A 23611-nucleotide genomic window follows, 5' to 3' on the forward strand; every position below is an offset into this window, starting at 1 on the left:
GACTGACAGTATGAATGGTGTGAATACAACTCCCATACATACTAGAAGTAACCCATATGGCCCCGGGGATGGGATACCAGGATGATATTCATATTCATATTCATGACTCGATTGCCTTGGTGTACCACCAGTCCGATGTAGTAGATAAAAGCAATCTGAGTGATACCAAGACTCCGTCCTTACCATCTGATCGACTGTCCCACCAGAGCAAGCCAAGCATGTCGTGGCCAGCTGTCGTGCAAGAATCCCCGCACCAGCAGCCCCGCAACAATAAATTGCGAAACGCTCCTCGTCGCACCCCCCATCTTCTCCATTTTCTGCTTCTTCCACTCTTCAATCACCCCTTCCAACACAAACATAATCACCATGGAGCTCGCCACTCTTCATGTGAGTCGATGACCTGTCGTTGATCCAAAGCCGAAGCTAACCCGTCCCATGATAGACCTCTCAGCACCCAAATCTGCCCACTTCAGCGGCAACGCTCTTCAGAGCAAAAGAAGCAAAGAAATTGAGTTTCGAAAAGATTGCCGCGCACCTTGGTCGCAGTGAGGTTGCTGTCGCTGCTATATTTTACGGCCAGGCCAAGGCATCGCCCGAGGATATTCGTGGCCTGGCCTCGTTGCTCCAGATCCCTCAGCACCCGCTGGAAGAACAGTTGAGTGGATTTCCCGATCGGGGTCGCTCGGTCGAGATGCCTCCCAAGGAGCCTCTGATTTATCGTCTGTATGAGATTGTGCAGAACTATGGATATGCGTATAAGGCGGTGCTCAATGAGAAGTTCGGCGATGGCATCATGAGTGCCATTTCTTTCTCGACCAAGGTGGAGAAGGAAACCGACGAGGATGGGAACAATTGGGCGGTCATCACCCTGCGTGGTAAATGGTTTGTATAGCCTGATATCCCCTCGAGTTGGATGGAGACTGACAAGAAATATGATAGGTTGCCCTTCTCGAGGTTTTGAGAGGAACGAAGAGGTATAGGAATGATAGCAGATGGGCGTCTAGGTCAGAGTAAAGAAACAATGTAACTCAGTTTTTTCTTTCTTTTCGATCCCCGAGTAAAATTTGAGTTCTTTTCCCCCAAAGCATTGCCAGTTCGGGTTCTCAAGTGACGCGTTCGAGTTTGTGGTGGTTGACCTTCCGCCGCTGCCTCCCACTTCCTTCCTCCATCTCATTTCTCCTCTTTCACCTCAAACTTAACTTCCCCCAATTTATCTATCCCAACCCACGATGGATGAGAAAAGAAACGAATCTTCGCCTGAGCCTGTATGGCCTCCAGATGGGATGTTGCAGTGTCCCAAGGACGACTGTCCCCGCCTCTTCACGTCGCGAGCGGCCATGGAATCCCACCAGATGTCATACAAGAACCATGCACTCTGCATAGCCTGCAACATCCAGTTCGCGACTCACGAAGAGCTATTCCTTCATCGGCTTGTCAGCAAGCGTCACCATAATTGCCCGATCTGCAACCGCGGTTTCAAGAGCGAGGATGGCCGGGATTTTCATATCCAAACGGTGGGTTTGGCGAGAAACCTCTCCCCCGAGACTGGACCAAAAATATTCAACGGACTTCACAAAGAGATCTCATAGACTCGAGCTGACAACTACCACAGGACCATCCAGAGGACCAAGGCCTCACTTGTCCCGGCTGCCCAAAGACTTTTACGTGCGGCGAAGACTACATGAGTCACATTTCCTCCAACGCATGCAGAAGCTCTGCTGTAATGGCATTGAATGAGCACAATACCCGCCGTCAGAAGATGGAAAGGGTACTCAGCGAAGCATCCCAAGCCAAACCGAGCCTGTCTTTCTGCTCGGACGACGACAGCTATCGAGACAACGGAAATGACAGTGACAGCCTAGGCCTACCTCGACCTCGACCTTCTCAGCTGATGAGACAGGATTCTGGCGCCTTTGACGAACACCTCCTTCCCGATGGAAGCTACTCTCCAGATGTAAGCAGCAATTTCTCCCCTCGCTTCTCTAGCCCTCTCGCCGCGCCAGCCTCGCGTTCCCTCGATGAGGAAGATTCTCCTATTGCATGCCCGCGACTCTCAAACCCGCCGCCTTTTGCAAATCTGGCAATCAGTCCCGATGATCTGATCGCCTACGACGAGGACATGGATGTCGGTATTTGGCCGTCCTCACCGGCGCTCTTCAAGACACCTGACCGAAAGCAACTTGCGATGTCTCCATCGTCGTGCTCCTCCCGGTCTCTTCAAGAGATTGTCCCCGACTGGAACTCCGAGAAGCACTGGAACAGCCAGTCAAAGCGCTATTTTTGCGACTGCGGGTTTACTACTCAATATGTGAAAGTGTTTGAGCAACACGTGCTCATGGAGCGATCTACATCTAAGCACCAGTAAGTACATGTGGGGAATGGTGAAGACAAAAATCATTACTCCCACGATCAGCAAGGAATCTACTTACGTGTTGAAATATAGTTGCACGCACTGCGGAAAAGGCTTCCCCACCGTTGCCACTCTATTCAAGCACATTGAAATAGACCATTCGAAGGAAAATTCCTGGGAACAGGGAAACAGACGCGTTGGACAGACCCCCGGGTACGGCTCTTCTGCTGGACGCCTGCTCGACATGGATGGGCCCATGGACATCGGAGAACTCGAATTTCAAGTCTACGACCGCCCGCCCACTTTCGCCCAGAACGTTCCGCGTTACCGTGCGAAGATGGACTACGGATTGCGATCCACCAAGGTTCCTCATGGTACCTACTGGTGAACTCTCCCATGCGCATCAGTGGTTTTTTTGACCCTTTAGGAGTTAACACATGGGATAATCATATGGATTGTGGGTGTCAAATGGCGAAGGAACGAAACTGGTATCAAACTGTGGTGAAATGGAATGGAAAGCTGCGGAATATCGATATCTCCCTTCAATTCTGGGAAACAATCCTGGTGGAAATAATCGGTTGATAGCTTTTCCAATGACACTCTCCTCTTAGGAAACAATAATGCACTTGCCAAATCGTAGGATCCTTCGATCTCCAAAGCCTCTAGAAATTCTCCGCCTCACGATCCTACTACCAGTAGGATGCCTATTGGCTACTAGGGTAGGTACCATTCAATTTGTATCTGATCGCGCAGAATATCGTCTTAATCTAAATTTATAATCGGATCGATTCCGAAGAAGCTACCCGGAAAGCATAACAGAGTCAATAAATCGTGGGATAAGATTTGCTCAGCTAAAGGGGTATTTTCGAACAGGCACAGTCATAATTGATGCAAAGCATCTGCTGAAAGAAGAAACTTGAGGGGAAAAAAAGTAAATAAGGAGAGCAAAATATTGTATGTCTCATAGACGATGGGAAGAGAAAGCTGCAGCAAATGAAGCGCGAGCTCAAATTAACAACATCCCGTTCCACAATGTGTTCATTGGAAAGCACCGCGCTAGCCGTCAGATTTCAGACATGGGGTAAAGCCGGTGTATACGGAAATGAACGGGACTGTCAATATGTGGCGCGATGTGTTTAGCAGCAGTCCTCGCAGCACTCGAAGCAGAGAAGACCGGCGCAGCTGTTGAGATGCCAATATCAGCGGGTTTTTCTCTGAGAGAGATTGGATGGCCATTTCTTTGAGCTTTTGGATTGCTCTGGCGTTGTTTCTCGGGAGGTGATAAGGTCAAGGTCAATGTCACTTACAGGCCGCAGCAAACATCGCCGGCGCCACCACCGCGGAGCTTCATGTTCTGCTCGGAGTTCTGCAAGAAGAGAGGTCTGTATCAGCAATCGAAATTTCGGAGGCATTGTACTTGCAGGAGAATCTTACTGGTTGCTCAGTCACAACGCGGTCGGTGGAGGGAGCATCGGGGCTGGTGGGCTGGTGAGTGTGAACGGTCATGGCGTTCCAGGTATCTTCTTGAGAAGGTTCCTGCTTGGAGGAAAACCAGTTGGAGATGTTGTCGAACATTTTGGAGAGAAGAGTGGTTGGTATGGAGTAGTAAAATTGAATTGCTGAAAGGTGAGGTTGGATGGGAAGGAGATGGAGAGGAAGAAGAGGAAAGAGAGGAAGGACAAAGGCAAGACGGGGGAGGCAGGTGACCTTTATGGATCTCACTGTAGCTGGCTACCTGACACAATTACACGACTACGTATGGTAAGTAAGTACTGTACTCGAACACAAAAGTGAATTTGCCTATGAATAGAAGCATAGTTAGTACCAGGAACCTTGAAACCCACGGCTCGGAGCAACGTCGTAATGCTCGTTGTATGTAATGGGGGGGTAACCAGCCTGGTGGTGTGTAACCACCAACAGGGACGTGGCGTCCCCCGAGAAACAGACTGTGGGCATTGGACTATGCATACGTAGGGATCTTTCCACGAGGTCGGCCAAATTTGCCAATGATCAGCATACGGGGGAGCTCGGATTTCAACGTGGCGTCGATAATGATCTCACAGACTCGAGCGCCTCGTTCAAGATACACCGATGGCGTACTAACTAGTATTGTAGGAAGTATGTACATGTACATGTACATGTACTGCGAAGTTAAGAGCTCATAAAATCACCGGTGCCGATGGGAGTGGATTCCACTCAGCCCTGAAAAGCGCTAAGCTTCGGTCAAGCTTCGTCATTCTGTACTCCCTGCTTAGGGTTATTTTTAGTACTGTGGCTCATTCTTCCTATCGTATGGTGGCTGAAGAATATCAGGCCCTTCGAGTGGCTCACTTGGTTAGTAGTAAGGTTGGTGGAAGTTGAAGCACTGAAGAAATTTCCCGATCCCTGTCACATTTCAAAGGGGAATTTGTTTCCCAGTAGTACTGTAGTAAGAATTCAAGTTGTTGGGGATGCAGGTAAACAACCCGGGGAAGCAGGAACGCCAAGACCGGCCAGTTCTCATCACATGATCTGCACTGCTGGTTCCTCCGGCCGACCGGAAATTTTGCGCCCGGAGTAGAAACGAAGGGCCTGACCGGAGAAATCAACATCAACGTCGTCAGGTTCGCCCAAACCATTCAAAATGGCAGACCCCAACACAGAAATGAATACTCGCGCCCAACGCGAAGCAGACTACGAGCGCTTCAAGACCTACGCCGCGACCGGATTCCTCGTTGCCGCCCCCGTGCTCATTGCACTTCCACCCCGCAAATTCGACCACCTGACCGTCCTGCTGGCGAGTGCTTTCTGCGTCTCTGCAAATCATATCACGCGCGAACGCACAGGGCGGAGTATTGTTGATCGTATCGAAGCGCGGATCACGACCCGTCCGGCGGTCCTGCGGGAACTTCCCAGTGAGCGCGCGCAAGAGATTCAAGCCCGACTAAAGGCTGCGCGGGAAGCGCAGATGAAGGAGGCTGTCGGAGAGGAATTGGAGAAGTTGAAGGCTAGAGAGGCGCAAGAGCAGGGTGTTGTGCAGCGGGTTTGGATGGGTGGGGAGGCTCCCGGTTGGATGGAGAGGAGGTTGCAGGAGGAACAGAAGGCGTTGGAGGAGGGCAAGGGGTATGGTGATTTGATTCAAGAGCACATCTGGGATGTGTGGAACTGGGGAAAGAAGGAGGAGGAGGAAGAAGAAGATGATGAGTGAGGTTGATTGTCTGTGTCAGGGCGGCTCTCGAGATACTCTGATGACTAGGGTCCTTTCTCGCCCCGATACGCCTCCGTTGCATTTCATCAACCATCGACATCGACATCGACACCGTAAACACCAAAATCACCACACCCCAACACCCAACAGCCACCATCATCTGCCTTCGTGCATCTCTTGACGTGGCATCCGCATTGTACCACCATCTTATCACCAATCAGCATTAGGAGCCGGCGTTTGAGTTCACCATTTCTTGTCACTTCGTTTACTGTGTACTCCACTCTACGGCCTATGGCAATCTACATGGCCATGTCCATACTAAATCTACGAACTTGTACTACCAGAACAACAGTGGTTGATAAATATGTTCATTGAAGCACATACATGAGGAGTTGTCAAACTATCATAGTGTAGAAACACCCCAGAGCCATGACTCCCCAGGGCCCCCTTCACTTTGATTTCAATTTGACTGCAGACTGAGGATCCTCCACAATAATGATAGGGCCATTAAATAAAAATTTAAAACTGATAATCTCACTGGTAAGCAAAAGGCTTTGGGAAATACCGGAAAAACCTTAGGGCCATGACTCCCCTTGGTAAGTCCCTCCGACAAATTGAAGCCCAGGTAAGAATATCTTTTTTTTCTTCTTTTGTTTTTTCGCCCTTTTTCCACCGTGTGCATACTCGGATGATGAAACAAATCTCCTTAATCGAATCTCCATGGGCACGAACGGCGTGATCAATATCCAAGGTGGTCAAAATTGGCCGTTCCCCCATTGGGGCCGTGGACTTGAAGTTCTGGCAGATGCCACGAGATCAAGGGAAACATAACTTGTCACTTGGTATGGCAAGATAAAAACCTTGATCAGAACAGGCACTAAGTAATACATGAGACCCCGTTTTCCCTTTCTTTCTTTTCCCTTTCCTTCTGACCTTGTTGAGCAGCTGGGGATATGACCCCAACCAAAAGAAATGGTGAGTGCATGGTGGGTGTATGGGAACAGCCCACTCAGAGTTGAGTTGAAAGCTGTCTAAGATGGAACTTGCGTCCGAGGCTCCTAGACAACCAGGCAAGATATTCGCTTGTCAGATTCACATGGTATTTTGTCTGCCGGTATCCACATGCGGTGGCAAGAAGCGACCCGTACATGAGATGACAAAATAGAACAGATTGGAGGATTTGAGTACATCGCATTCCTTCTCTAGGCTGGACCGGGAGCTCAAGCGTTGACGACTGGGCGCCCAGTCGGACGCGAGCTCAACCGATACAAACCCAAGTGGGAAGAGGTGTGACTTGTCAAGACCAAGGGCGCAGAATTGCGAGCCTGTATTCGCATGGCCAGGTCGGAGTGGACCAATCCAATACCCTCGAAGGAGCGGTATCTTCATTGCTGCAAGTCGGGGGACCTGGAAGAGAGGTGGTCCATGGAATAAGGCGTTCTTGGTTTGTGGCAGTTGGGTTGCGTGGCTGCAGGTGCTGGTGGATGGCGCAGTGGATGGCCGAGAACACTTGTTGTGCCCCATGAGGAGTGTTTCTATGGCCAGGTCGAAAAAGACCAATCCAATACCCTCAGAACAGCGGTATTTTCATTGCTGCAAGTCGGGAGACCCGGGTGTGTTTTCATAGAAAACCCTGTGGGGAGTGTTCGCATGACCAATATCGACGGTATTTAGCTTGTCGATGTCAATTTGAAGAAACTGACGTAGGCTGTTGACAGCGAAGTTGAGGCGAACGGAATGATATGAAATGAAGTGTATACAACATCATTCCGTTGCACTTGAAAGTTGATAGCCGTGACTTGTAGAAAACTTGGTTCAAACCTGAGGCTGAACGCCCCATGATTTCAGAAACATGTCGATCACGGTATCATTGAGCTCTCTGTTTTGCCGTTTGAGCTCACCAATCTCATTGAAGACTTGGTACATCAGTGCGTCGGCATTGACTTGTTGAGACTGTAATGCCTGGCTAACAATTCGTTCTAACACCTGTGCATCAAAGTTAGTACATTTCGATGTCTAGAAGGCTGGCTATGGATAACCACTTACTGATTGATAATCGTGAACGCATTGATCAAGAGGTGGTGCGTCTGGCATTTCGATGTCGTTATCCTCGACTCTTCCAAAGTGGATGAAAGGTCCTTGGGGGTAAAGAGGAGCGGCATCAGAAATGATCGAATCCAAGGAGTCATCCAGATCGTGGAATGGACCAGGGCGCTGATGCTGGTAAGGCACCTGGTGGTGGATGGGGTGGCCGTGGTAGAAGACTGGCCGCTGGTTCTCCTGGTAGTTCGATGAATTTTGCATGTACCCATAATGTTGTTGGTTGCGGCGGTTGTTTCCATTGGATCCCCGGCCCTGATTGGAAGTGTGTTGAGTCCAATGAGGCTGATGTGGAGAGGATTGGGGATACGAATTCTGGCCTCGGTGGTGATTTTGGTTTTGATGCTGACGAGGACCCTTTGGCACACCGGGGTCATGTCGTGGATTGTAACCTTGTTGAAGGCCAGAGAAGTCGTGATTGCGCGCATTCTTCTTTTTGTTTTTGTTCTTATTCTTTCGGCCATGAGGGTTCTGGTTGTGGCCTTGGCCCTGGAATTGCGGATTCCAGTTCCCATTCCGATTGTTCTTCGGTCCTGAGCCGTAAGTGGTATTGTTTGGAAGAAACCCGGCATTTTGACTGAACGCAGGACCGTTTCCCCTTTGGCCGTTAGGCTGCTGGGGGAAGCTTACACGGTGATCCATGTTTGCTAGTGGGATAGGTGGATGTAATGAGATCCACAGCCCAGTCTCGTGTCTCTGCAGCGACAGGCAAGAGGGATCCTATTTCCGGCTTTGGAGAACTGGATTTCCACTTCAGGGAATATCACCTATCGCTATTTTTGGTAATCTCGATAGGACAAAACTATTTGATCGGACCTTTTTTGGGGGGGCTTTGATCTTTTTCAAAGCAACGCAGAAACAAGACCCTCAAGGAATCGGTGACTCCCTACAAGTCCAACCCTCAAGACGGTCTAGTAATCCTGGCTCACTTGCCTTGAGGCTGCTGAAGTGAGTGCTGGGTGGTTTCTTCTTGATGAACTCGGGATAGGCGAGCAGCCAAATTATCAGCTGCCTGGTGGAAAAGAGAGAAGACGGTGTGTGGAGGAGCAAGAAAAAGATTTCTGGGAAAATCGAGCAGGGGCGCTTTTTAAACCCAGAGATTGGTGACGAGTACACGAGTGCTCCGAATCTCAACTGGGAAAGAACATCAAAAGATATAACAGCGGAGGTCGGACGTCCCGTTTGGGCGAAAAGTGAAATCCTTGGCAATGTCCAAATGGACTAGTAGCCAACCCTTACCAGAGAAAGTTATATCTCTGGAAGTACTGGTATATTCCAAAAGAGGACTCGGAGTCTCAAGCTGGAAGTGGCGTAGATGAAGCCTACTTGAAATGGTAGAAAAGATAGGGTATGGTATTGAAAGAGGTTAAATGAGAGCAAGAAGAATATTCGTAGATATGTATTAATCTGGTGATTGATGGGCCCTGGTACCATAGCTAATCGGATTTTAAGAGCGCGCGGGCCAGCAGAGTACAATAGAGAGCGCATGTCTACATTATTTATGTGCTCTGCTCCCTTTATTGAAGATGCTTTGATTTATTGCGGAAGCCTCGGGCTAGCCAGTAAAATTTCGGAGACTGGATAATGAACATACTAAAAACAACTTTGAAGGATTGGGAGAATAAACAAAGAAACAATAGCTTGATGTGGCATTGTGCGTTTCAGAAAATCCCCGGTGATTCAACCCACGATCCCCGTAAATAATTTTAGAACATCGCAATGAGTAAGGGGAATTCACTGTCGTTAAACTCAACACTCTGCCAATTTTTAGACGAATCATCTGGGGCAGCCCTCATCTCACTAGAAACGTCCACGGGGAGTACGTTTAGACCGACAGGTAGTATAAACGACTCATGGCGCATAGTACTAGTAGCCTATAAAACTTCTTCGGTTGTGCTTCCTTTTGAGCCCAGGTCTTAATGCTGATGTGCATTCTAATTTTACTCGAGGGTTGGTGTTTGATTCGGGGAGGGTCCTCAAGGACTCCAACTTGAACTTCATGGCAACATAATTACAAACCATTGTGGGGAATCTATTCTTTGAAACTTGAAACCAACTGAGAGACTTTTCTAAAATAGGACTTCTTTTCCATTACCGGCTTTAAAAGGGCGTTTGTTCAAACCCACAAGTCCTTTATTGTTTCATCGTATTGTTCGAATCCGGACAAAGGACTGTCTCTCCATTGTGTTTAGATACCTGCATGCTTCAGATACTGTGCTTTATCAGATCAGAATATCTCCAAGTCAACTATTAATACTCCCATCTGTCTAGAGAAGCTTTTGATGAGCATCTCAGGGCATTTAAGGGAAGAGACAGTATCTGACCTACGTTCCTACTTGAGCACACCGTCAGCCTTTATCAACTCATTACCGGACACTTCCACTTACTTGAACACGTTGTCGAGCCTTACGTATTCAGCTATTTTAGACATGATGCCTCGTTCAGGTAGCCGGTTTGCCGACCCGCGTCATTGGCATCCTTACCCTACTCCTCCACCCACGCCGCCTCCTACTCACAGGATGGCTTGTTCAGGTATCCAGCGCGCTGTTTCGTGCCGTTTTAATCCTTATCCTACACCTCCACCCTCGCCACCTCCTGGCCGGTCCGTGAAGCAGATGGAGGCCCGAGATTATGGATCTCCACCCGCTACTCCAGGCCCATCGTCTTGTCCATCGCCACCACTGGTGCCGTCTCTTTTGCTCATAGAGTAGCGGGTTTAGATAAGTGATGTTGACCGTTCTTTGATTATAGAACTTGGATCTGGCGCTGTGAATATAAGATATGCATTTTCCTTCCAACTGTCAATATCGAATTCGGGCTTTTAGAACGCAATATATCTACCTGAGTTCAAGTTAATAGACTCACGTTTGGGTCCCTCCTACTAGCAGTTAGTGCTAGGACTTCGGTCCAGCATGTAGTAGAATTCTCAAGCTAATACCGAGTAGTAGTATCTAAATAAATCAATTTCCAAGCCCTGGAGGTTGAAAAACAAACCAGACCCTACCGTTCTCAAAAGGAATCTCACAAAATGCTATTCTGAAGTTGACTATAAAATACCAAGTCTAATTCATAATATCGGTCGAGACACCAGCTGTGATCAGTCGAGTTGAGTGCCGGTAAAGCATGTCGAGGCTGTCATGAAAATAGTATTCAAAATGCAACGCTGGCCACCGTGCTAATGGTATGCAAGAAAGCAGTACATCCAATGATTGAAATTTGGTTGACGCAGAAGCCCACGTCATTGTTTTTGCCGTTTAGCTCTTCCAGACGCAAAACCTCCATCCCTTCTCAATCCGCTTCCGACTCGAACTCGCTTTTTCTGAGGTTTTTGACCACCACCAGGAGACAAGCTCTCGTTTGAAATCAGACTTTCTCGCTTCCGCTTCTCAGGTTGCGCATTTTCTTTCTTGCGGCGTCTTTCTTCCTTTATGAGGAGTCGTCTCTGTACCTCTGCGGATATGTCTTCGGTCTCGTAGGCGGAGGAGGTATTTTGAGATTCGTCGGTATGATGTAGGGGTTGTGTGGGGTTTAGCTTTCGTTTTGAGACCGGGCTTTGACCACTTGTTTCGGCATTGGGGTTCACGGGGACATCATTCTCCTCCTCCTTTTCGAGTCTCGAGCGCTTCTTTTTCTTTCGAGGTTCTGGTATGGGCGATGTTTCATCCGAGGCCGTATATTCGTTTGTTTTCTCTGGATATTGGTTGTTATTATATTATCGAAGCGAGTATGGGAGCGGAATGCGGGCGAAAATCCAAGACATACTGTTCAGCTAAAATGTCGAGTTAGTCTCTAGTCCTTTGCAGGGCATGAGGGAACTCTGGGGCTTACCATATGCTTTCGCATCACATTGGACTGATTAATCGCCTGAACCGTCTTGTTTAGCATTGCCGAGACTGCTCGGAAAGCCTCACCGTCCGGCGCGATGTGACTTTTCACCGAGTCCAGCATTTCGCGATGCGACACGAGCACAGCTTCATGGCGGGAGAAGATCTGCTCGAGAATTGAAGATATCAGTCAGGTTAGTTCGGTCTCGTTGGTGTATACCTCGGTATCCCCTTGCCTTGAAAGCTGAGGGGCTGCCGGCGCCTTTTTCTTTTCTACTGCGGAGCCCTTCGCGATGCAGAAATCTGGGGATGACGACATACCTCTGCCCACGGGACTGTCGAGCCATTAGCCTGCCAGTTTTGAGGGGTTTCGCCATGGTTGGTCTCAGTATCTGTTGGATTCATGTTGGCATGCAAGTTCGGGCGAATGATATCCTGACAAAGAGAAAGAGAAAGAGGAAGAGGAAGAGGAAGAGCTCCGAGGGATCGTCGGAGGAGCTTCTCCGCGCCAAGAGTCTCCGGCGCCGCAGGAACGATCCACTCGGACTCGATAAACAAATTTCCAGTTTGGTTGACAAGTGTAACCAAGTAACCAAATCTACTGTTTACGTGCATCTACTCGATATTGCTCATCAGTTCCGATGAATGAATGTGAAGGTCATATTTCGACGTAAATCACTAAGCTAAAAGATGCAAATAATTCTGTGGGATTACTGTGTACAGGTTGAATTCCCCAACGCCACCTAGGCCATGCCAAAATCCCGCCCATAGACATTTCTTAAGAGAATGTCGGCTCACAGCCAAACAAGAAAACCATACATTGAACACATGAATTGATCACCAAGCTGCGGCGTCGAAGTCAAAGCGTGAAAGCTCTTTCTGTGAATCCTCGACATCCTTCTTGGCCTTCATACGCATGTAGAAGATGGGACAATCCCGGGACGAACAAATGACCTCGCAGTGGAGACTGCCCTGGCACCGTTGACACTGCGTCCAGAGGCGACCAAATCGAACCTCCAGGTCCGAGGTCTTGGTGAGGGTCTTTGTGTATAGCTCACCAACTCGAGGACGGCAGTTTACGCAAACGGCACCATCCATCTCATCCTTGCCGGACAGCGGCTTCTTGCAGCCCATGCATGTCTGGGTTCGTTTGGTAAACTTCATTAAACCACCAAGACTGGGTGCGGCGACGGAGATCGACCGCGTGTGCTCGCCGGTGAGGAGCTGATTAGCCTTTTTCTCGCCAAGTATAGGCTCGAAGATACGACCGAGGGGATTGGCAAGCTGGTTGTCTAGGTAGTATTTCGTATCGACGGGAACGTTATTTTCCAGCACGTAGATGGGATCTTCGGCTCGCTCGTAGCCTTTGGAATTCGTAGCACCCTTGATCATGACGTAGGCTACACGATCGCCGAGTGCAGGAGCAGAACCTGCATCACGCTTTGTCATGCGCTTGGCAAGTTCGACGTGTGCTTGTTTGGCAGCGTATTCCTTCTGCGAGAGCTGCTTGGTGATGACCAGTTTTGACATATCGACTTTGTTCTGGAGAAGGTCTGAGATCGTGGATTTGACATATCTAGTCAACTCATGTTAGCTGTTGCTTCGGGTCTCAGCACGTCGACACATTCCACTTACTCCTGGGCAGCATCGGGGTCTCGGTCGATCAGGATTTTGTTCAATACCGTCTCGATGACATTCTGGACGAGCACACAATTATCACGACGCACGGTCTCAATTCCTTTGGTATCCATCTTGTCGTGCTTTTCGGTATTCGTCCAGTAAAGACCAGCATATCGCTTTTTGTTGATCAGAAGGTATGGGAAGTACACCTTCTCAAACTCCAGTTTGATGGGTTTGATAAACTTGGACGAAACAAAATCTGCAGCTTCTTGGCCCAGCCTCATGGCTTCGGCTAATTCGCCGACTCCAAACTTAACCATGACCGAGTCAGTATCACCATAGATGACCTGTGCGTCGTGGGAATACCCGTTGGCAATGGTGTACCGAGCCTCAACCTCCTCCTTGGTTTTCTCAATCATTTGTCGACCGTAACTGGTGGTACTACTAGCGATCGGAAGACACGGAAGTTTGCCGACAGTGGCACCAGTCAGACCGTAGACACTGTTAGCGCTGATCTTCAATGCAAGTTGTCGACCGTTTAACACGGCCTTTTTGAAGGGGTCTGTTTCAACACCGAGCTCTTTCTTGGCCTTTTTTCGGGCCCCAAGAAGTTCCTCAAGAATTTGTGACAGCAGGCCCTTACGAACTTTCGTGGTGCAGAACATGTCACCGTTCGGTGTGACAATGTAATCCTCATCTTTCTTCAGGCCAAGCTTCTCGACACTAGTGTTGTTGAGTAATGTCGTATAACACAAATTGTGTGCTTGGATGATTGACGGGTACAGAGAGGCGAAATCGAGTGTCGCAATGGGAACATTGTAATATCCTCGTTTGGGCTCAATGACAGTAGCACCTTCATAATCTTGCTCATCATGTGATTTGGAGTTAGGGACAACGAGTTGTTGTTCGAGAGCCTTTCGGAACAGCTGACTGATGAACTTTACTTGTTGACCACGGGATAGCAGAAAGTTGAAGGGTACACCCGTTACTCTTGCCATCTCGGTATAGTTCACCAGACACATTAGCTTGTCCATCAACCGCTGTGGCAAGTAAGCATCTTTTAGACAATAGACTGCCAATCGTCGCCGTGAGTCCGGTGTACCGTTGAAAAGCTCCGTAATCATTGTGTGATGGACATCCTCCTTTTGTTCACCCAAAAACTCATAGGAAACTGAGTTGAGCGTGTAACTTCGCAGTTGGTGATCGCGTTGAACCAATTGAAGCATATCGAGCTGTATTCTGCCGTTCGTGTTTGTCGCCTTTGTCTCACGGTTACCCATTTGCTTGCTGGAGAAACTGGCCTCTTTGGCCTCTGTCTTCGTTCCCTTCAAGCGGGTCCAGTATGGGAAGTGACCACACTTCAAATGCTTAGCCCGATCCAAGAGATAAGGGAAATCGAAATTGGCAATATTGTAACCAATGATAACATCCGCGTCCACCTTTTGCAAGAACTCTTTCCACGCCATGAGCATTTTGTCTTCGTCCTTGAATTCCAGAATTTGCGTATTCACAATCAGGCTTGTGGTATCAAGACAAAATACGTTTCGGACAAACGGTTTTGCCTCTCCGTAGCGAGTCACGACGTTGGCTATTTGGATGACGGGATCCACGTTCGGCTCTGGGAAGATACCTTGGCGGCCGGCGCACTCGATATCGAAGGACAAAACGCGGAGGGGGGCCATCTTGGCCCATTCACCATTCGGCGCATGGGCAATCATGTCACGGTAGTCCATGACGGCTTCAAGCTGACAAGTTGACACCTTCTCCCACTCTGGGATTAGACGATACTTGGTAGCCGGCGCCTCGACCCAAGACATGCCGTGCAACCCTGTATCAATCATGAATCGCAATAGGTATTGGATATTATCAAACGTGAGGATTCCGGAGTCGGTCAAGTTGCCCCAGAGTCCCTTGTAGTTCATTGAGCCGCCTGGGGCTTCGAGCGCACTGCGGAGTCTGGCGATAAACCTAGGGTCGGCAACAGTGATCTTGAGGTACCAGCTTTTTTGATTCCCCTGGAAGCCGTAGATGTTCTCGCGCATCGTTACTTGGACTGACTGGATCACCGGAACCGATTGTGCCATTTTGGTCTCGAGGAAAGCACGGTACGGGTTGCAGTCGGCCTGGGTGAAACCGACCGGGGCAGCGATGTAGAGATAGTGCTGAAATCCGGTGACGTTTAAAAGAACTGATTGGCCGGCCTGTATACCATGTTAGATCAGATGGTAAGCGGGAAGTTCATCACTTAAGGCGACCATACCTCTGTGACACCGAAGAGGCGCACGGCGATCTTGTCGCCAACCATTCGGCCTTCTTCCGCATCAATCTGTTGGAAGCAAATATTCTCTGTAGCTGGGTCGAATTCCCCGAGAGGAGGCCGTTCCCATTGTTGGTCCTTCTCTGCGTTGTTCTGTTTCAACTCTCCCATGTCCTGGGTCAGCTTTTCGAGTACCTCCTCCTCGAACTGGCTCTTCTGCGGCTGGGTGGACCCAAATCCCTTTCTCTGAGTACCCATGGGAGGAGCCTTGAGCTGGGAGGACGTTTCATTTTCAATCTTGCGTTTCTTGAGCGCGGCGGGGGAAACGAAGCCATTGCGGGCACCGTTACCGTTTGTTGCGTCGCCCAGCACCCGCTTCTGGGGCATAATGGCTTCCGGCATGGTTGTAACTCGTCAAAGGTGCATTCATACACTCTTTGAAAGTCGAATAGAGGGGTCGTCACGTCGGGAAGGAGAGAATGTGTTGGGCGGGCAACTGTCCGAATAGCAGAAAGTCGTCGCGAGTGTCCTTGCAGGTGTTCGTGTCTGCCGTCGCGCATTCGACGTGACGCTCTTAACGCGTGAATGGTCACATGCTGATAAGATAAAGCTGACCAATGACACCATGTCACGTGCGTATACATCATCCAGTGATAGCCACGACATTACCATCTATCAAAGATCGTACAAGTCAACTGAGCTGAAATGAAAAATCATTTCCGAGTATCTGCCTGCTCTCTTCATTATATGAATTCTATTCATCTACTTTGGGCTGGACTTCAATGCGGCTCTTGGCGGCGCGGATGTTTTGCCGGCAGAAAAGGTGGACTCGGGCCGCATTTACATTTGCCTCTCCAGCTGACACGCTCCTTCCCATGACACTGGAATGCCATTGTTTGTTATAACTTTGCGTTGGGGTCAATTTAATTCGATTATACCTGGTCCATTTTGAATTATTGAGGCTGCTTGACGCATTGCTCTGCCCGAGCCCGTCTACTTGCCTGTGCCTACCCTATCAGAGACAAGTGGAATCCGATGGAAGCCTGAGTGAATCATTGCATTTCCAGAGCATGTTGACACCTTGCGTCTTTTGAGCCAACGCCTCGTGTGGCCTAATCGTCCAAGGCTGACCTTCTTCGTTCTCTCAATCGGAGCTGCTCTCGTCCATTGGACTAGTAGTATTCAAGTCCCAAGTCAACACCAAACAAACTTGAATATATATACTACCCGTGGACCCCGCCATCCCACTATCCGAGTCCTACTATACCCACAATATTCAACTTGAATTTGCAGCCAAAACTTGACAAACTGTCAACAAAGTTGAACCAACTTGAAAGTTGTTGTGTCTTGTGCTTCGATTTTGACACAACTTCTGAATGGAATCAAAGTGAAATTCCAGTCACTCATTGATATTTCCAGTTGGATATCAGCATGTCAATGTTCAGGTCAGCCGCAGATCTATCTTCGTCAGAGCCTGAATCCGATGGGGTTGAAGATGAATCTCATGACCACGAGTCTTCATCACATGGCGCAAGACCTAGCCACGGTTTTCGCCGGACAAGTCGCGACAGGGCGGCCGGCGAGCCATCTAAAAAGATAGATCCGGCTGGCAGCTACTCGGAAAACTCCCTTTCTCTTGAAGAGGCGTCTATCCCATCCCTGGACACCATCGATATCAATGCAGACCACCACGCCAACATGATGACATCCGCCCTTTTGGAGTTCTATTGTCAAAGTCGTGCAGCAGATATTCTCAATGCGCAACCCGGTTCGAATAAAACCTACACGAAGCAATCTCCGGAAGCTCAGTACCTTGGAAAGAAGTTGTACAAATACCAGTCCCAAATCCTGTCTAAACATGGTCTTGTTACAGATGGAGCCCACGAAGAAGAGCTGGGGGCTACTAGGCAAGAATATCGCGACCGTCTTGATATGCTCGGCCTCTCCGCTCTCGAAGGTCTCAATCTCGGTGAGCCCGGTGTCCGGTCACCGATCGAAGGTGGAGAGGATCGAGAACTCGCTCTGGTTTCCAGAAACATTCAAGGGATTGCTATTCCTGAAAGCGCAACTCCATTATGGCAAAGGGATGGGGCCGATGGCAATTTTGGGAGACATCTTCCCTCTATCGGTAACTTCGATGTTCTCGATGGCACACCAGGCGTACCGAATCCTTCACGCCCGCTCTTCGGAAGCTCACCAGTTGGAATTTCACTCTTCCCGCAACCGTCAGCTCCATCATTGAACAATATGTCTCGCTATTCCGTCGAATTTAGCGAACTCAAAATGCTGGGACGAGGCTCTTTCGGCGAAGTCTATCATGTCAAAAATCATATTGACTCGCAAGATTATGCTTTGAAAAAGGTGCCAATTTCGCAAAGACGACTGGACCAATTGCAATATGGCGGACAGAATCAACTGGAAACCATTATGAAAGAAATTCGAACTCTTGCTCGCTTGGAGCATTCGAACATTGTTCGGTACTACGGGGCATGGGTCGAACAAGCACACGTCTCAAGCCACAGACCTTTCGAACAACCTGCGCACCCGCGCTACGAACCCCCCCGAGGAGCCCTTGCCTAGCCAGGAGACCTCTAATGAACCCAGCATGGGAATTGTTTTCGGGAACTCTGAAAGCTCTATGGCAGATTCGCACCCGAATTCCTACCCCGAGGATCAAGGATCTTCTAATCGGATTAGGCGTTGGGATAGCCATGCGACATCATCATCTCGACATTCCAAGAAGAGTTCCGGAGCTGGATGGGAAGATGATGAGGATATCGAGTCCATCCCCCGGAATTTCGACAACCTCTCTCATGGACAAACATCAACTTTTGGAGAGACCGACGATATATTCACCGACGGACTAAGTCAAGATCATTCTAAGCTACAAGTCCAGCGTCAGTGCCGGCCAGGGAATCAGACCCCAGCTGTGATTCTTCATATCCAAATGTCGCTCCACCCTATCTCTCTCAGCTCATATTTAAATCCTCAGGCTGCAGCCAAATACAATGAACATGAATGCACACCATCGCGTCGTCACTGTTTCCATCTGATGCCATCATTAAAGTTGTTTCTCGATATCGTTTCGGGTGTCGAGTATCTTCACTCCAAAAATATTGTGCATCGGGATTTGAAGCCCGCGAATATTTTCTTGTCTTTGCCACAAAACAACAAAACAGACACATGCATTCCGTGTCACTCGGAACCCAACTCGCCCTCGCAGTTCTGTCACCCGCGAATCGGTGACTTTGGTCTCGTGGCAGATATCTCCCATATCAATACACCCGCTTCGGAGGGCACCGTGACTCCCTTCCATCACACTCCGAAGATTCAGCGCGTGGTGGGAACGGAGTTTTATCGACCACCTGCAAGCACGGATGATAGTGACACGCCAGGTTATTTTGATGAATACAAGATCGACGAGAAATTGGATGTCTTTGCCCTTGGCGTCATTCTCTTCGAGCTCGTCTACCAACTAAATACCAAGATGGAGCGCCAACTGGTGTTGAACCAATTGACCCGATCAATCTCCTTCCCGGATGACTTTGCTGCCAAAGTCGATCATGGCGAGACAAAGTTGGATATTGGCGTTATTGTCGCTGACTCCTTGATGACCTGTATTAAGGGGATGTTATGTCCGCAATCGCTTCATCGGTGGAGCTGCCAGGATGTGAAGGATCAACTGCGACAAATCTACAAAGCTGTAAAAAGGCTAGAGACACGTCAGAGTTGACAATGGTGGATAGCGATGGATCTGCATTTCCCCGAGATTAAACTATAGAAATACCCAGCATAAAACAATGCACACTCCTCTCACAATTATTCGCGGTAATGATCGGCCTACCCGACGGGCCTCGGTCTGGGGAAGCGGCGCTTCTTCACAGGCACCTCCCCGCATTCACATTGCATTCACGTTGCATAACCTCATTCAACCCCCAGACATGTAGAAAATCACTGTCTCTCTGTGGAACCGTCAATCATCCTTGTTCTTATCTCTCAACCAACAAATCCATCATCATGGCGCGCAACCTCCGCGCTCCGACCGCTCCCTACAGCGAGCCGCTACTCCCCCAACTCGATGTGCGAAACCCTTACTACACAGATCTGCACCACAACCTACGTGCCTGGGTTCGTGATTACGTCGATACTTCCATCGCACCCTATGCAGCGGAATGGGAAGCAGCTGGGCAAGTACCCGAGTCAGTGCGTCGACGTCATTGCGAACTGGGATTCAGCATCGTACATCCTCTCACGACCGAGGAGAACGCAGCTGGCCTGTCGTTGCCAGGGAATGTCCCGCGTGATAAATGGGATACCTGGTGCTCACTCATTGTGTCGGATGAATTGACACGCGTGGGCTACGTTGGCGTCATTTGGGGTCTTGGTGGTGGGAATGGAATTGGGTGTCCGCCGGTCGCCAAGTTTGGTACCCCCGAGCAGCAAAAGCGATGGCTACCTGGTGTTGCGAAAGGTGACATCCGATTCTGTTTAGGAATTACCGAGCCTGATGGTACGTCCTCTTCTTCTCTGAATACTTTCACTGTCTGTGCTGACTTTTGTACGTAGCTGGGTCTGATGTCGCTAATATCCGAACAACCGCGATCCGGGATGGTGATCACTATGTTGTGAATGGCGCGAAGAAGTGGATCACAAATGGCCTCTGGGCTGATTACTGCACAGCTGCTGTGCGAACAGGAGGTGCTGGACGATCGGGAATCAGTTTGCTTGTCATTCCCCTGGCTGCTCCGGGCGTGACTCGTCGACGAATGTTCAATTCAGGTGTTAATGCAAGTGGTAAGACTCATTCCTTCCACAGCAATTAAATACAACAAATTAACATTGACAGGCTCGACTTTTATTGAGCTGGACGATGTTCGGGTGCCTGTCGGAAATTTGATTGGAGAAGAGAACAAGGGCTTCGCACTCATCATGTCGAGTAAGTTTTCCCGCGAGAATATTCAGCTCGATCGCTAATCTCAATTCAAGACTTCAATCCGGAACGTCTGGCCTTGGCCTGTGCGTCGTTGCGACTGGCCCGTGTCTGCGCTGAAGATGCCTTCAACTATGCAATCCAACGCGAGACTTTCGGCTCTCCCTCATCCAGAAGGACGCCATCCAATCAAAGATATTCAAATTTGGTCTTATGATTGAGCCGGCATATGCATTCATGGAGCAGCTTGTGAATATCCTCGAGCTCACCAAGGATCGGCCAGTAGACGATGTCAAGATTGGGGGAATGACCGCCTTACTGAAGGTCATGTCTACCCGCGCACTTGAAAAGAGTGTTCGAGAAGCACAGCAGATCTTTGGAGGGGCAGGGTATAACAAGGCTGGGAAAGGAGCACGGGTCGAGCAGATTAGTCGCGATGCTCGTGTTCATGTCGTCGGTGGGGGGTCAGAAGAAATCATGCAGAAACTGGCCCTTCAGGAGGAGACGAAGGCATTGAGAAGTAGACGAAAGGCGCTTGAAAAACGTCAGTCGAAAGTTTAAACTGCTAGTATTAGGACTGCGTGTTTTAATATATGGTTCGGCCAATTTTCTATTGCCGGGGAGGCTTTAAGCTGTTCTGAATACATTCAAGTTTCTAAGGTCGATTTCTCCCATTGGCATGAGCTCTCGGCCACTGATTACCTAGGCCCTGGAGCCCTCAAAATGTACTTCTCTGCCACCTGGGCAATACCTTTCAACTCATCCATTACGCTCAAGATCAAAGAGAAGGGGTCGATACTACTACTGCTACTACTACTATTCAACAAGCACTCTCGGAATGAGTTGTGTACCGTACTAATGATAGTAGATCACTACAACAATCGCATTCCACGAGTCAATGTTCCACAGACATTCTCGGACATCTCGTCGAGGGACTCAGGAATGCTCCAGATACTACACCTGGACATGCCCGCCCTTTTTCATTGCCTAAAAGCATTGACCCAAGTGCCAGTAATTTTACTGTGCCCAAACTAGTATAAAACCTTGTCGGAAATATTTTCCTTGAAACTAGTAAGTATAATTCAAAAGGTGATATCTTCAAGCTCCAGACCATCAATTGCTCTGTCTGCCCCAGTGCCTGCATGGTATACAATACTATGACGGTGCTATCTGTTCTAATCAGCTTGACGGCGGTCATATCTGCTGTTTCAGCATGCCCATCCTGTGAGGGAGAAGATGAATCTTCGGTGTATCCAAGGGTAATGCGTCGTATGCAGCCTGGGGCTTTGGACGCTACAACAAAGCCAAGGGGACCTTTGAACTGGGGAGAAATCAATTTTCTTCACACATCAGACAGCCACGGCTGGCTAGAGGGGCATATCAAAGAGCGCAATTATGGTGCGGATTGGGGTGATTTTGTGTCTTTCACGAAGCACATGCGGGACAAGGCAGCCGAGAAGAACGTTGACCTATTGCTTATTGATACTGGTTAGTTCTTATTATAGTTAATCTGATTAACTCGAATGATGAAAACTAATGCGCGAGCTATAAATAGGGGATCTACATGACGGCAATGGTCTCAGTGATTCAACAAAACCGAATGGGGAGATCACGAATCCTATCTTCGAAAACATTGACTACGATATTCTCACTCCTGGAAACCACGAGCTCATTGCGTATGATGTTGCATACGAAACATTCTCCAAATTCGCAAAAGTCTATGGGGAAAGGTATCTAACCAGCAATCTCGATATCTGCGACAATTGCGAAGATAGCGAACCGGCACAGAAGCAATGGATTTCTATGGGTAACAGATTCCGGCATTTCACGACCAAGCAAGGGATTCGAATCATGTCATTTGGTGTAATCTTGGATGGAACGAACAACAACAAGAGCATGACAAGAATTCAACCAGCGGCTGAAATGATCCAAGAAGATTGGTTCAAAAACGCAGTGAATAATCCGGATATCGATTTGTTTGTACTGATTGGACACAACCCAGTCAAGCCTGGAATCCCCAAGGCTGAAAGCAGCTTTCCCCCTCATCATGCAAACTCTTCGGGAATTGCGCCCAGAAATTCCCGTTCAGGGATTTGGAGGTCATACCCATCGTCGGGACTTTCACGTTTACGACAAGATGTCTTCAGCCATAGAATCCGGCAAATATTGCGATACTGTGGGCTGGATTTCCCTGGATGGTATCAAGTCGAAATCCATCCAGAGCCGAGCAACCAAGCTCAAATCCGAATCTACAACCGGCGAAGAAGAAAGACCCATAGATTCTATCGACACGTCGTGCCCCAAAAATCAGACATTTGATATGGAATTGACACGCCGATATTTGGATTGGAATCGGCTTACATTTTCCTATCATGCGACAGGATCTCAAGACCAGTTCAGCACTGCTAGTGGAGTGCAAGTGACTCAGGATATTGACAATGGTCGCAAGAGTATGAACCTTACTCATGTATATGGCTGCGCGCCTCGAACATACTGCATATCTTGCAAGCCCTTCGGCGATGAAGGCAATGTCTACACCTTGGTCCAAACCGCAGCAGCAGCCACTGTGGTCGATCCCGATCGTGCCCAAAATTCAAGAATGATTATTGTGAACCAAGGCGCCATTAGGTACGACTTGGTCAAGGGTCCTTTCACTGTGGATGATTCCTACATCGTCTGCCCATATACGAGCACCTTCAATTACATCCCCGATGTACCTTACTCTATGGCTTCAAAAGTCCTCGACTACATCAACAATCAGAAGGCCAAGTCTAAAAGATCGTTGACAGTGGATACTATCTCAAGCCAGCTTCTGGGCTATGATGAATGCGACAACCCATCGCCTCACAACGCGACCGAGCTTCTAAAGCCAAAAAGCCTATTTGGTCGTATTCTTGAAACCGACACTTCGACTCCCGGATATGTGACGTGCGATGACCTTGGAAGTGATGGCGATGACACTCCTCATTCGCCAATTCCAGAGTACACTCAGCCAGCCCATGTCCAAGCTACTGCTGGGTTCCCATCAGAGGGCGAACCGAATAAGGTTGACATGATATTTTCGGACTTCCTCGCCGGAAGAATTGTGACAGCCTTGAATTCCTATAATCCGACGACAAATTACTCTACTAATGATGCTCGTCTTTATCTTCCCGAAAACTTCACGACAAATTCCTTTATCCCACGCTATGCCACCATGGCTTGGCAAGACGACATTAACAACTGCAAGATTGAAGAGTGATTAGAAAGAAAATGCTCAAATTGTTCCGTATCTCATATTCACGTCCTAGGCTAAACAAAAAAAAAATCGTAGATATTTTCCTCTAAGAGATCAAGTATGCTC

The 23611-nt window shown here is 48.8% G+C and overlaps 10 protein-coding genes across 10 annotated transcripts; 6 read left to right on the plus strand and 4 right to left on the minus strand.

The window, feature by feature from the left end:
• Positions 1-366: 366 nt before the first annotated feature.
• Positions 367-892, plus strand: cyn1 (putative cyanate hydratase; the record flags this gene model as incomplete). Its single annotated transcript, XM_057267345.1, has 2 exons — positions 367-387; positions 443-892. 2 exons carry the CDS (start codon positions 367-369, stop codon positions 890-892), a joined length of 471 nt encoding a protein of 156 aa, XP_057121546.1.
• A 337-nt stretch (positions 893-1229) lies between these two features.
• N7481_008127 (putative C2H2 finger domain protein) lies at positions 1230-2738 on the plus strand (the record flags this gene model as incomplete). Its single annotated transcript, XM_057267346.1, has 3 exons — positions 1230-1514; positions 1613-2361; positions 2444-2738. 3 exons carry the CDS (start codon positions 1230-1232, stop codon positions 2736-2738), a joined length of 1329 nt encoding a protein of 442 aa, XP_057121547.1.
• A 748-nt stretch (positions 2739-3486) lies between these two features.
• Positions 3487-3925, minus strand: N7481_008128 (uncharacterized protein; the record flags this gene model as incomplete). Its single annotated transcript, XM_057267347.1, has 3 exons — positions 3487-3532; positions 3658-3716; positions 3785-3925. The coding sequence occupies 3 exons, from the start codon at positions 3923-3925 to the stop codon at positions 3487-3489; spliced, it is 246 nt and encodes an 81-aa protein (XP_057121548.1).
• A 1048-nt stretch (positions 3926-4973) lies between these two features.
• Positions 4974-5537, plus strand: N7481_008129 (uncharacterized protein; the record flags this gene model as incomplete). Its single annotated transcript, XM_057267348.1, has 1 exon — positions 4974-5537. One exon carries the CDS (start codon positions 4974-4976, stop codon positions 5535-5537), a length of 564 nt encoding a protein of 187 aa, XP_057121549.1.
• A 2028-nt stretch (positions 5538-7565) lies between these two features.
• Positions 7566-8279, minus strand: N7481_008130 (uncharacterized protein; the record flags this gene model as incomplete). The annotated part of the gene is made up of 1 exon (XM_057267349.1): positions 7566-8279. One exon carries the CDS (start codon positions 8277-8279, stop codon positions 7566-7568), a length of 714 nt encoding a protein of 237 aa, XP_057121550.1.
• A 2596-nt stretch (positions 8280-10875) lies between these two features.
• On the minus strand, positions 10876-11866 carry N7481_008131 (uncharacterized protein; the record flags this gene model as incomplete). Its single annotated transcript, XM_057267350.1, has 4 exons — positions 10876-11327; positions 11400-11406; positions 11466-11630; positions 11783-11866. 4 exons carry the CDS (start codon positions 11864-11866, stop codon positions 10876-10878), a joined length of 708 nt encoding a protein of 235 aa, XP_057121551.1.
• Positions 11867-12298: 432 nt separating this feature from the next.
• N7481_008132 (DNA-directed DNA polymerase delta POL3) lies at positions 12299-15740 on the minus strand (the record flags this gene model as incomplete). The annotated part of the gene is made up of 3 exons (XM_057267351.1): positions 12299-13037; positions 13097-15282; positions 15342-15740. 3 exons carry the CDS (start codon positions 15738-15740, stop codon positions 12299-12301), a joined length of 3324 nt encoding a protein of 1107 aa, XP_057121552.1.
• A 1035-nt stretch (positions 15741-16775) lies between these two features.
• N7481_008133 (putative protein kinase) lies at positions 16776-19071 on the plus strand (the record flags this gene model as incomplete). The annotated part of the gene is made up of 2 exons (XM_057267352.1): positions 16776-17699; positions 17773-19071. The coding sequence occupies 2 exons, from the start codon at positions 16776-16778 to the stop codon at positions 19069-19071; spliced, it is 2223 nt and encodes a 740-aa protein (XP_057121553.1).
• Positions 19072-19355: 284 nt separating this feature from the next.
• N7481_008134 (acyl-CoA dehydrogenase family protein) lies at positions 19356-20829 on the plus strand (the record flags this gene model as incomplete). The annotated part of the gene is made up of 5 exons (XM_057267353.1): positions 19356-19848; positions 19905-20132; positions 20185-20274; positions 20325-20354; positions 20420-20829. The coding sequence occupies 5 exons, from the start codon at positions 19356-19358 to the stop codon at positions 20827-20829; spliced, it is 1251 nt and encodes a 416-aa protein (XP_057121554.1).
• Positions 20830-21530: 701 nt separating this feature from the next.
• On the plus strand, positions 21531-23509 carry N7481_008135 (Ser/Thr protein phosphatase family protein; the record flags this gene model as incomplete). Its single annotated transcript, XM_057267354.1, has 3 exons — positions 21531-21756; positions 21824-22248; positions 22271-23509. The coding sequence occupies 3 exons, from the start codon at positions 21531-21533 to the stop codon at positions 23507-23509; spliced, it is 1890 nt and encodes a 629-aa protein (XP_057121555.1).
• Between the last annotated feature and the right edge of the window lie 102 nt (positions 23510-23611).

This window comes from Penicillium waksmanii (assembly GCF_028829765.1).
Source record: "Penicillium waksmanii strain IBT 27052 chromosome Unknown utg000007l:1.0-4314555.0:1.0-4317578.0, whole genome shotgun sequence".
Classification (NCBI taxonomy): Eukaryota; Fungi; Ascomycota; class Eurotiomycetes; order Eurotiales; family Aspergillaceae; genus Penicillium; species Penicillium waksmanii.